General features: G+C 43.9%; 1 protein-coding gene across 4 annotated transcripts in view; it reads right to left on the bottom strand.

Moving 5' to 3' along the window:
• ELMO1 (engulfment and cell motility 1) overlaps positions 1 to 13,159 on the bottom strand; it is a 401,547-nt gene that overhangs the window by 283,045 nt on the left and 105,343 nt on the right. For all 4 annotated transcript variants that reach the window (XM_069461513.1, XM_069461514.1, XM_069461517.1 and 1 more), the window contains one exon: positions 12,309 to 12,440. In XM_069461513.1, the coding sequence (XP_069317614.1) occupies positions 12,309 to 12,440 (132 nt within the window). The remainder of the gene's footprint in view (positions 1 to 12,308; positions 12,441 to 13,159) is intronic.

The following is a 13,159-nucleotide window of genomic DNA, read 5'->3' as shown; positions in this document are numbered from 1 at the left end:
TTTCTCCCTTCAATTCCCAAAGTCACTGTTTCTAGTTTTGGCCAACATCATCTCCAGCCTCTTCCCACTTTCTGTCATCTTCTTCATACTGCCACCAAGTGAAATCTCAGCTTTAACCACATTATTTCCTAATTTAAAAATTATCAAATATCATCCAAACACCGCGGCACATAATCTTTTACGACCCGGACTCGAAGGAGCAGAAACGGAAGGAAACGTCACATTCTCCCACTTTCCGCTCCTGGCTCGTCACCCACGCTCCTCCTCCTCCACGGCTTACTCACGTCCCCACTGCCCGTTCTTCAGCGTTCTCTCCAGCGTCCTCTCTGCTATAAAATCCACCGAGTCCTCAAACAAATTCTTTTTACTCCTTTTTGGAATTTCACAAGCACTTTATAGTCTATTTGTGTTTTTCTCGTCTTTTTCATGTATCAACCTCTACCTGTTATTCCAGACACGCACACACATAAACGTCTCTCTTCTTAAAGGGTAGGTCATTAATTGATCCACTCATTCATTCATTCGACAGACACCGTATGGCTATCTAATGCTAGGAATTGTGCCGGGTGCAAGAAATGCAAAGGTGTGCAAAGTAGACGAGGTCCCATCCCTCTGGGGGACCTCAAGTTAGTAACAATAATACCAGTACAGGGCTATTGGACCGGAACGGGAAGGGCATGGACCCGGGAGAGCTCCCCACAGACAACCCTTTTCTAGTCTAAGAATGAGACACATCCCACTGAACTGAGACCTGTGGGAGAGGAGAACAGAGTTCACGGAGAGAGAACAGCATGCATGGAGGTCCAGAGAGTCCAGAGTTCACTAAACAGGAAGTCCCGTGAAGGCCCTGGCTTCTCCCTGATTCCCTCTTTGTGACTAAAGGCTTGTTTGCACACTGCCTTAAATACCATAAATGCCCATAAATATTGGTTGCATGAAAAAAAAAGTGAATCAATCCATTAGTCTTTCATTTTTAGTCTAGATTAAACTCCAACTTGACCCTATCCCATTGTATGATCTATTATTATCAAGGTGCTCTAGGTCGGATGCAGTGGTTCACGCCTGTAATCCCAGGACTCTGGGAGGCAGAGGCGGGAGGATCACTTGAGCTCAGAAGTTTGAGACTAGCCTGAGCAAGAGTGAGACCCCGTCTCTACTAAAAATACAAAAAGATTGGCTGGGTGTGGTGGCATGTGCCTGTAATCCCAGCTACTTGGGAGGCTGAGGCTGGAGGATCGCTTGAGCCCAGGAGTTTGAGGTTGCTGTGAGCTAGGCTGACACCATGGCACTCTAGCCCAGGCAACAGAGCAAAACTTTGTCTCAAAAAAAAAAAAAAAAAGTGATCTACCTGTGACCAATGAAACGCCATCTTTCAACAAGCCACTGAGACCTGCCTCAGAGATCCAAGCCCGCTCTTGCATGGCTCTTGCATGCCTGGGATACCTGCTGCGGGTGCTCAGTCTTGCCCGGTGGGCTGCAGGTGGGGCTCCGTCCTGTGAGTAGCAGCATCAGAAATCTGCAACACTCTCCCCCAGTAAGGGAGAAATGCGCCTCCTCCCACAGCTGCCCTATCTGTGAAGGCTGGCGTGGCTCTTCTCCTAACAGACCTGGTCCCAAACATGCTGTCCATGATGGAGCCCCCTGAACCAAAAGCCAAACTACAAGGGTCCCTCCCTCCTCCTGGTCCCCATTCTCCAGCCTTTCTCTTGATCCCTAATGCTCATGAGTGACAAGGAACAGGTGCAGTGGGAATGTGGGTGCTAAGAAGGAAAAGCTTTAGGATGTGACATTTCAGATAAATGTATAAAAGGGCTGGGGGGATCATGAGAACCAAAATCAAAATTGCTAACAGCAGGCTCCAAGAACAAGGGGAGGCAAAAAATGAAGGCCAATTTCTGGACGATCATGGAGCAGGGAAGGTGAGCATGCAGGACCTGGGTCATGAAAACACTTGCTTTCCTGCACTGCTCTGTTTTGGCTACGCGGCAAGATGAGCAAGTGTGGTAGGAGAAAGCGTCTCAGAAGGGGAAAGCCTCCGAATCAGGACGGAGAAGGGGGAGGAGCAAAGAAATCTCAGAAACAGAATCAATGAAATTCAAATGAATGGAAAACATCAGGAAAGCAGGCAGAGGTTCAACAAAGAATGGAGACAAGGCCTCCCTGTTTCACCTGAATTAAAGCTACACAGAGAGTCAGACCTTTTAGCAAGTGCTGTCCCTTTTGCTTAAATAGCAAGACAGCACAGCCTCAAGGCTCAGGCAGAGGGAGGACTGGCCTCAGGAAGAAACGGTGCCAAACACTGGCCCTGCCACTTGCTTGCCATGAGACTTGGGGAGGATTTCCAGCATCCCTGGGAACTGGAAGCAATTCTGGCTTCAGTGACAAGCAAGCATGATTCTGCTTCTACTTTCAGACGGGATGTGGCCTTGTTCCTGCTGGGTTTAGTTTGAGAACCAGGAAAGGCGACAGTCTGTACACGTTCCCTTAAAAAGAAGCAGGCAGGTGGTCTGCGTGCAGTCTTCATTAACGGGACTATCATCCCGAGTCTGAAAGGCCGCAGGGAGACAAGCATTTGGTAGCTTTCTCGAGGACTCCAGGGGAGTGGAGAGTGTTCTAGGTATCCCCTTAGAACGCCTGGAGGCCAGAAATAAAGCTGTGCCCAGAGCTGCCACTTTTGTCTGTTTCACCATCCTGCTTCCACGGCACTCTGTACCTGTGGCTAAAGAACTCGAGAATGAAAATTCAGTCTGCATACGTGTTCTTGTCCTGCTGAAACACTGCAGCCCCTCTGGGCAGGTTTCTGACCTTTTGAAGCTGTAAGCCTCATTTTCTTCACCTCTAAAAGAAGAATTATAGTCCCTGTGCCTTGTGCCTTGTGCAGATGAAATGAGATTCAGCATGGGAACCATTTGGCCCACGTCCCGGAAGGTTCTCCAAATGCTCCTGCTTCTGGGGGTCACTGCTGCAGCTGTTTTCTTACTGGGATAAGTAGAAACCCCAGTCGGCCCCCTAAAATGATAGCTTCTCAGCAGTCTAACCAGTTTGGTAATGTAAACATTTAAAGAGAAGGGGAAGAATAATAAGAAAGCAACGTTGTCACAAGCACCCCTTACCCCTGTAACTGTGCTGTCCCGAGCACCATCTCGGGAGTGTGTGTCACTTCTCATTGAAAAGTTAGGAGATTTGCAGAGTTCGTGGAAAAGTCTTCCCGCTCCTCCTTCTCTCCTCTCCAGAATGAACAAGTACAGGAAGTGTGCCGAGATGCCCGCACAGGGACAGTTCTTATATAACCATGTGATTCTCAAATTGGTTCTTGTCCCTTCCCATTGGAAAGGTTTTGACAGTCTTCCTACACATACAAAATGCCATCCCCAGAATTAGAATCCCACGCCATGAAGCCAGCTCCTGGCGTATAAATTACTTCCTTGCAGACATGAAACAAACATGTACGAGTCTGGACATCGTGATCACATCTCCTCTCCCCAGGTCACATCACACCGATTTCGGAATTACAAAGGGCACCTTGACAAATGGTGACCACTTGGGAAAAATGGAAAACAAAATAAAAAGTATTGCAGCGGCACCCTGTCTCAGCAAAAAGGATAAAAATAGAAGGCAGCTAACTCTACATGTAGCTGTTCAATGGCCATCAAGAGCAGGACCAACAGGAAGCAGGCGACTATACAGTGGGTCTCTGAACTGGCCAGTCCTTCACCCCCTTGCCTGCACCCCAGAATAGCCAGCACTGTTCTCAGGTCTTCTTTGACATGATCCCACTAAGGACAAAATCACAAGTCCAGGCAACTATGGGAAATCATAAGGGGAAAGTGCTAGATGTTCACCAGCACCCACCATAGGTAGGGGCACCCCATAGCTGTTTAGCCCATGTGGGCTCTGATGGTACACTGTCCTGGCACTGCCCAGCGTAGGTCCAAGGAACTCTGAAAGGTTATAATGGATGGAGTCATACAACTAAAAAGTGCTTCTTATTGCACACAGAAAAAATGACTTAATATGTGTTATGGTTGTGAGCCTCGCTCACTTCTGAAAATCCTCACAGGAGCAAGCACCTATGATGCACTGCACCCATAAGGACATGCTTCGCCATGTGCCTGCATGCGAGTCCCTGAGTGGCAAAATTGCAGTGAAAAAAAATCACCTCTTTCTTCAATAGAGAGGTGCTTGGAGGGGTATTAAAGTCCTGCCCTGCTAAGAACTCTTACGAAAATTCTCTAGAATTCATGGACTTTGGGACATGCTACCCTCAGGACTAGCTGTTTTTGAATTTCTGCTCTCTGACCCAGCTGGTTATGGTCAAATGGAGAACAGTCTTTGTCATCCGGGGCGGGGGTGGGGGTTAATGTATTCCCTGGACTCATGTCAGCCATCAGATCCAAATGGCAGTACCTGCAGTAAGAATTTATTAAACCTGCTCAGTGCCAAGCAGGTTTCTAAGAAGCTGGCATCTGTTATCGCATTGATTCCACAACAAGCCTAGGTAGGAGCTACAGTCACTGCTATACGCAACTTACTAATGGGGCACAGGAAGTTTAGGTAAACTGTCCAAGGTCACAAAGCTAATGTGCAACAGAGCTGGGATGCAAAACCAGGCAGTCTGGCCTCAGAGGCTGCATTCGTAAAAGCTACGTTATATTAGTCTCAAAACTGACTCGCTTATATGTCACAAAACCCTCAGGTTTCCTTGTCCTTGTCCCCTGTGCATGATACTTGCCCCTGTTGGATGGTGCCCCTTTGCTTGGCAAAGAAATGAGGCCAAGAGAGTCTGCAGGATACACTGAGAGGTGAATGAATGACACTGTTTAATAAGTTGCCTCCTTCTGTCGCAGCCATATTTTAAAGGGGACAAATTTCCTGTGGATTTTAACCTAAAAACGAAGGAGGAAGGTTTTGGGTGGAGAAGGGTTCTCCTGAAACTTTTAAAATTACCGCACATAGGAGGCTCAGTACTCCACCTTCTCAGGCACATGAGAGCTGTCCTTTATATTAATCAAGCACCACCAGCCTGTGGGGTTTCTAACGCACATGCCTTTGTCAGGAGCGCCCCCTAGTGACCAGAAAACAGATTCAACTCTTGCAGGAGATCAGTGTCCCTCCTAGAGCACAGCAAAGGGTGCTCAATAGGAATGCAGTTTGGAAAACTGGGAGTGGAAGGAACCTGTCTCCTCGCCTGGTCCTCAACAACCACCCCTGAGAAATTCTGTCTGGAGTTAAAATTAATGACAGCAAAAAATACAAGATGAGAACAAAGCTCAGGTATTGTCGTGGTGATAAATCATAGTTCATTTGTTTTTAAGTTTTCCTTTGAAATATTTGCTTTAAAAATATCAAACTGTTTTAAAAGCCCAATTATTCACGTGTCCCCTCTTGAGATGGCGTCCTCAGCGGGCTGTGGGTGCTTCTGACACGGGATTGTCCCCCAGCTCTCACTACTCCTCCGTGCGCCTCCCGCAGCTGCGGCAAGGAGGGGATAACATGTCACATGTGTACGTCACCAAACAGACGGAAACAGCAGTGACAGCACATGCCCTGCAGCAACAGTAAAGAATGGGGCTGGCTCTGATCTCTGACAGTGACAGAGAGCACGTGGCAGGGCTGCCCCTACAGGCCCCACTGCACCAGCGCGGGACCCTTCCCAATGCGGCCAGACAGCGAAGGTGGGCCAGGGAGGAACAGATCTACAAGTATCGTAAGTGGGACTTCTTGATCTCTCTGTGCCTCACTTGGAAGAGGATGACACTAAACTGAAGTGGAGATGGCCCCTGAGAGCTCGAGTGTCAGTGTGAAGAGCCCACTGGGCAGGAGGGCTGTCCCGTGATTTACTGTGCTTGGTTCAATAACAAAAAAGAAAGCCTCACAGCTGATCTTCCTGAGTTCTGCGAGAGAGCTTTCCAAGGCTACAGTTTTCTTTTCTATGTGCGCAGCTACAACTTTAAGATCGCTACAATGTAAAACCAAAGGTGAAGACAAGGCATGCCATGCTTGGTGTCATTTGACCAAAAACATCCCAGAAAGGCAGCACAGAGCCGACCCTGAACACATACGGGCAGGACGCTGGTGTTCTTCTCTGCACCTGTGATGGATGAGTCGTCTGCAAAGGATGCTCACCTGCCCAACAATAGACTAAGCCACAAAACTGCCTCCAAGTTTTTGCTTCAAGTATTGGCAGCCACATAGAATGCCCTACTTTGGCTTCTTTTCCCTTTCAAAATTCCCTTGATATTTGTTGGAGCAAGGAAGGGAAAATCCAGAGATAAAAAGAAAAAATTGTTCAAGAGACTTGCACGCTCCCTACTATTAAAACAAGTCTCAACGGCACCTTTCAACATGTAGCTCCAGAAATGGCTACTTAAAAGCAAAAGTTGAAAAAATGATTCTAGAAGATTCTACTTACCTGAGAAACACAGCAAGAGTCAGATCGAACTTCCCCAGACAGCTCTGTATAACTTCCCACCAATACTGGTTCACTTCGACTCCACTTACTACCCTACCCTTTCTGTGTGATTACTGGCGTGTGTTTTAATTATGTACACTTTTAATCCTCAAATATGTTATTACAGTCAATATTAATTCAGATTTTCCATTTCTGGTGGATTCTTTCCTGCATTTCCATGTTAAGGCAGAAAGAAAACACTGGATGTATAGGTTGCCATGCCCCCCTTAAAAGACTTCGAGGACAGTATACGGAAAAATATTGGTAATAAGGGTCAGAAGACAAAATAGTGGATAAAAACCCGTCTTCCATGAACAGCAGGCAAATCCCATTTAACGAGGTGGCAGTTGGGCATCTTAGAATGCGGCTAGTCCTTGAGGGCCCCTGTCTTAGTCCTACAACTTCAAACCCTGCAGGCTCCTCAGCAGGCTGCAATGTAACTGTCAGCCAGTGTTCAGGGGGCTGGTTGGGAGACCATTGCTGTGGTTTTGCACCACCTGGTGGCTTCACTGAGGAATCTCCTGGCTAACTCAGGCCAGCGTTGCCCCAATAAAGAAAGACTGTAACTGGAAGTTATTAGGGCTGTGTGTTCTGCAGCATTTGAGATGGAGAAAGAGGTTGTCTGATCAAAGCAAAGCGTCAAGGAGGCAGAGAATGTAAAATCTGGTTCCCAAGGAACAGGCACATACTTGTGAGTTCACCTAGCCTGAACCATGCCTGGGTCTTGACCCTGGTAATCCCTTCAGCAACGTCCCCCAAGGTTCTTTATGTGGACAGGACTGGCTGGGGCTGGTTGACTGGTTAGAGCTTTCCTGCAGAGCACCCAGGGACCTCCTGCACTCTATGTAGCTAAAACTTACAGAATTTCAGTAAATGCGTGTTTTTAAAAAAAACATTTATTGTCCATTTGCTTTTATGATCTATTGTTTATGGGTTTTATCTGTAACTTATTTGAAAGCAAAGTGCTTGGTTTGGAATACTATGCCAATTATTAAATCATTCATATGGAGAAAAGTGATCCAATTTACAAAAACCTGCTTTATCCTGTGGTTTCCAGAGATGCCTTGTTGCAAAACGGGGTGAGCACCAAAAAAAGCAGGTAAATGTCAAAATTTAATGTCTTTGATTCCCACAAATGTATTCTAGGTTCTTACTAATACTGTCCTTATTGCTCTAAGGGACTGAATCACATTCTCAGTGACAAATGCTTATGATACAGTCCTGTTGGGAAGAGCACTGAAATATAAGACAAGTCCACTCTAGACTGGGTTCTCCTTTATCTGGAATGATTTTAGTGAACATTCAGGAACATGGTATTTTGGAACAGCAGCAGTTTCAAGGTAGTCAGAAATCAGTGTGGGCAACTTGAATCTAGAACACAAGCTTAATCACAACGTTAGACTCTCACAATAAGTTCTGAATCCTAGTAGCATTTGGACTAAGATGCTTCCTTCTGTGGTATGAGGACAAGGACAGAGACGGAGGAAGAAATGTATAAATATGCAGTTGACTTCATTCCCTGCCATCTGTATTTGGGGAAAAATACATTAAAATGACACCAAGCACTGCATATGTAATTATGTATAATTATACTTGTGCAACTATGCATAATTATCTTCTATCACCCAAGAAGGTAGCAAATCCTCTTAAAAATTTGAACATGAGTCTTAATTCTGAAGTGATTTTGTTCCCATTACCCATTACTTTTCCGCCTTTACATATTAGTCATTTTTTTTCTTTTAGGACAATCTTAACATGTTAAGGGAAATGTTTATAAAACTTTTCATGTTAAAGCACATTATATTGTTCAGAAACTTTTTTTTTTAAATGAGTTTATTTTCTCCCAGGTCAAGCTAAAGGGAAGGAAAACAAAGCAACTAGGGGAAAAAAAAAAAAAAGCCTTGTCCTATTTTAACAGCTGCCTTGATTCAGAAGGGATCAGGAAGATGAACTACAGACATCTCCTTTTGACGCTTCTCCAATAGACTAAAAACTGCAAGATTCATAAACAGAGAAGGTATACATTTTAAATCAAAACACAGACAAATTCTGAAGGGGCTCTGGCCAGGAACACAATGCTTCACAGAGAATGAAAGCCACTTTGCACAGTTTTTGGTCATTATAATCAATAGTGTGAAGTTTACAGCTTTTCCCTTGTTCTCCAAATGAAGTCATCCTAAAAATGAGACTCTGCTTTCCGTCACCTTGAGGGACACATGCGCCCTTCCTTAGGAGTTACAATAATCGTATTATTCCAGACCTCCCTGACCCCCTCCGCCCACCAGGGGACCTACAAATGCTGGTCCATTTTGAAGCTAGAGAAGCAGTAACTAAGAGATCTTAGAAGATTAAGCAGCTTTGTTTTAAAAACAGGTGCTTTTCTGTGTTACAACTAATCATACAAGCCATTTAGCCACTTTAGACTGAGATTTTAGAATTACTTTATCAGAAAAGTATGCTCCTCAGGGATGCTGTGCTAAGAAAGAATGTGAGGTCCATCTGCCTTCTCCAAGGTGTTATGATTTATTATCCTGTAACCAACTGCTCATCTTGCCTTGTTGGAGCAACGGCCCCTTCTACTTTTGAAGACTTATAAAGCTGCCTATGATTTCCACGACGTGTGATTTCCAAAAGGGAGGAAGGGAAGTGCCATTGGCTGAGTGCACCCTGAGCTCCAGGTGCTGTGCCAGTAGGAGCTGGTAGATGGTCTTGCAGGGCCCTGTAATGTCCTGGAAACAGCCAAGTTGCTGCCCAGTTTCACAGCTAAAGAAACTGATGCCCAAACAAGTTAAATGACTGACCCACCAGCTCGTGCCTTGGAAATAGGAAAGCTGAAATTAAATCTAGGCCCACTGAACTCAAAAATCTTGTCTTTTAATGCTTCCTGGATATTGCCTACTTGGGAGAGACGAAATGAGAAATGGCAATTTTCATCTTACGAATTGAACTTTTCTTGAAAGAGATCCAAAGATTATCCACATCTCACATTGTTCCTTAAAGTTCAGTGAGGAGTTAAACAGGCAAGATTACTCCTCTTTGGAAAGTGCGGAGAGAATTCTGCACAGGACTGCTGACAGCATCTGGAGCTTTTGCAGCCAGACACGGGTTATGTCATCAGCCAGCTTTCAGCGTTCCTGCAAGACGGTCTCTAGGTGGCGCAAAGAGCACGTGGTTTGTTTACTGAGGCTTGTCTATTTCTGGCAGGCTGGGTATTCAAAAGTGAAAATATCTGCTTGTCAAAGTTGTTGGATCATTTCCAGCATTAGAAATCATTACTAAACCGCCTTTCCAACTTCTCAACTCTCTGATGCAAGATTGTGGCCTGGGAGAAGTTGGAGGGGAAGGACTAAAATTGAAAACCAAAAAAGAACCGTGGAAAAATAAAGGAAACCAACACTCTTGATTATTCTCTGTTCTGGGTCTTTGCTTTTTCTAAAATGACTTTTCAAGTCCTTGGGCAGTGCTAAAGGTCTTAAAATCACATCAAATTACTTTCATTTTTAAAAAGCACCATCGTTCTTCATAAAGCACTCACGAAGTGGAATATTCACCAGACGCAGAAAACTAGGATGGAGATACACCCTGAGACCCAATTGTGCAAGGAATTAATAATAATGTCAGGACAGACAGAGCTGCATTAGAAAAATTACTCAGATTTTGGCTCATATAATACCCTGTGGATTTTACGTAAGAACAGATCCTGAAAATAAAAAAGGAGATGCTTCCTACCACCCACCCCCACTCTATACACCCCTCATAAAGACTCAGAGCCTGTAATAATGCCAGTGCCACCAAGGGGTCATCCCCCTAGCTCTCTCTCTCCTCGGTCCCTCCATACTGGGCACTCTGGAATCCAGCTGCCCCCAAGGAAAACCTCTACTACTCGGGGCAGAGACACAGTGCATGTAAAGAGCTCAGGTTTGGCATTTTCTGCATAGCTTGAAAGAATCCAGGCAGTGGCAGGAGGCAGAAGATGACATTGCAGTAACAGGGGTACCCCAGAACTAGGCTCTCCCCCAGGAGAGAGTATCAGGATCAACAGGGAGTAGTTTCAAATTGCACATGCCTTGATCTCTTCCTTGGCAATTTTGACATAACTTGAGGGTGATTTTGCAAAGCTTCCCAAGTGATTTGGATATACTTTGCTCATCACACCAAAGTAAAACTTGTCAGGAGCTGGGGGTGAGGTAGAAAGTGAGGACCATCTACCTTCCCTGGACTATATCTCAGGCAAAGGGGCTCTGCCAACGGGGCCACCGCCACCCATGAGCCTTGACACCCAGGCACAGGAAACTCACCTGCTCCACTAGTCATGACACTTTTTGCTCAAATTTTAAAAAATCGATTCAACTAAAAGATCAAATGGAATGTCAAGGTCAAAATATCAGATATGATCATATAAAAATGATGTTAGAATACCCTTGTAAAGCAAGTTGCAGGCTGAATATTATACAATGTTCAACAGGTATTCTTATTAAAAATGTCACATTAAGACTAATACTATAAAAACAATAACTTACCAGGTTGTTAGTTTTATTTTTTTAGTTTAAAAAACACTATTGAAGAAGGTTAAAAAAATGGTCCATCTTATTCACTGTTAGTTAAAGTGGAAATTATTCAATGTTTGTGGAAAGCAATCTGGTAATATTAAAAGCCTTGAAAACATATACCACAAAAATTATGTAATAGTTCCACAAATTTACCCTAATAATGTGATCATGGACGTGCATAAATACTGGGCTGCACAGATTGTAATTACAGACTTACTGGTAATTTCAAAACATTGAATCATTTTATAAAAGGGCTTAGTTAAATAAATTGTATTACATCCAAACAATGAAAAACTCCTCAGTAATGAAACACAATACATGTTAACTGATATGAAAATATTTTCAAAGAAAATTCCCATGGAGGACAAGGCGTCCCAAATAACACATAAATTGCAGTATCATTTTTGTCAAAATATGCATTAATATTAGTGTGTGTGTATATATATACATATACACACACACAGATATACACATAGTATATATATATTACTGTGTATGTCTGTGTATGTGTGTATATATATATACAGACACACATAATGTATATATTTTTTTTCAAGAAAAGAGTATTTGAAATTACAAAATAATGCCCAGTGATTTCTAATCAACCAAGCCAAAATCTCATTCATGGTGTTTATGATGGAGGTTAAAACAGAAATTAAATTTTACACCTGCAGAATTCGATGTTAGCTAAAGTTCACTCAGAAATGTGATGGTGATAAAAGGTAAGAAAAGAATGCAAGTAGAAACAAAAACAACAGATTATATTTAGGACAGGCTATGTTCTGATTTGCAAACTGAAAAAAAAAAAAAAAAACTCTAGGAGACAACTTATTAGCCTCCGTAGCAAGATAAAGCTTTTAGAAAAGAGAAATTTCATAAATCTCAATGTGATTAAACTTCCGGAGACTTTTGATTTGACTTTGACAAGAAATCTATGTAAGTAATCCAATCATTAACCCAATAATAAGATCCATCCCACAGTTGCCATCATCGTTTTTAATTCAAACAGAACTTTAAGCATCTTGTGAAGTAGATTTAATGAAGTCTAGATGCACTCCGGGCCAACTACTCTTGGTTACACTTAATCAGAACTGAATAAACAAACTCAGTATTAGTCACACTTGTGCAAGTTATTCCATTTCACTGCGGCCAGAAGAGATTTTCATGTGATCCTGTTTAAACTAGCTGAACATCTGGAAATGTGGAAACTATTTTGTAAAGCACAAGAGGACCACACGCTCGGAGGAGACATCATTTATGCGGCTGAGGTCAGACTGGGGAGGTTGGAAGGGAGATGGCTTACTTACAATGAAGCCAAGTTTCTTATAATCCCGAGTGTACATGGACTTGCGTTTCTCCATGCTGCCACTGCTGTTATTCGGTTCTGACTCTGCATCAAAAGCAATTCTTCGAAGTTCAAATATGATGTCCCTCTGAGCCTGAAGAAGTCAGGGAGAAAAAAAAAGAGGGGGAGGAGGAAAAGCTGCTTTCATTGTGTGAAGTTACACGTCCTCCCTCCTTCCCCAAGGTCTAAGTGAATCACTGCATTCAGGCAAAAGAAAAACAGATAAAAGAGAACCAACGTTCTAAGTGAGGGCTTTGCAGACTGCTCTTCCTTCTGCCACTCTCCCTGCTGGTCAGCCCTGGCTATATTCCACAGTGATCCTCTCAGCCCAGTGCAGACCTAAACGAGAGGCCCAGATATGATGGAAGGACCATCACTGGTGAAGGCTAAGCTAGAGAAACTGGGGGTAGCCGGCTGTCAGAAACAAAGTGAGAGACACGCAAAGTTGGTGAACAATGTTCGACTTACAAGGGGTCCCTAGGTCCACTAAGAAGTAACCTCATGGAAACAAACACAGGATAAAAATAAAAGGAAGGGCCAAAAGGTGGAAACAACCCAAGTATCCTTCCACGGGTCAATGAACAAACAACATGAGGTACAGCATACAATGGCATATTACTTAGCCTTAAAAAGGAAGGAAATCCTGATGGATGCTACAACACGGGTGAACCTTGAAGATACTATGCTGAGTGAAACAAGCCAGACCCAAAAAGATAAATATTATTTGATTCCACTTCTGTGAGATACCTAGAGTCGTCGAATTCACAGAAAGCAGAATGGTGGTGACCAGGGCTGGGGGAGGGCCAAGTGGGG

This window comes from Eulemur rufifrons, chromosome 29 (genome assembly GCF_041146395.1).
Source record: "Eulemur rufifrons isolate Redbay chromosome 29, OSU_ERuf_1, whole genome shotgun sequence".
Classification (NCBI taxonomy): Eukaryota; Metazoa; Chordata; class Mammalia; order Primates; family Lemuridae; genus Eulemur; species Eulemur rufifrons.
Note: the sequence above shows the minus strand (reverse complement) of the source record. Positions and strands in the feature narration are given on the sequence as shown.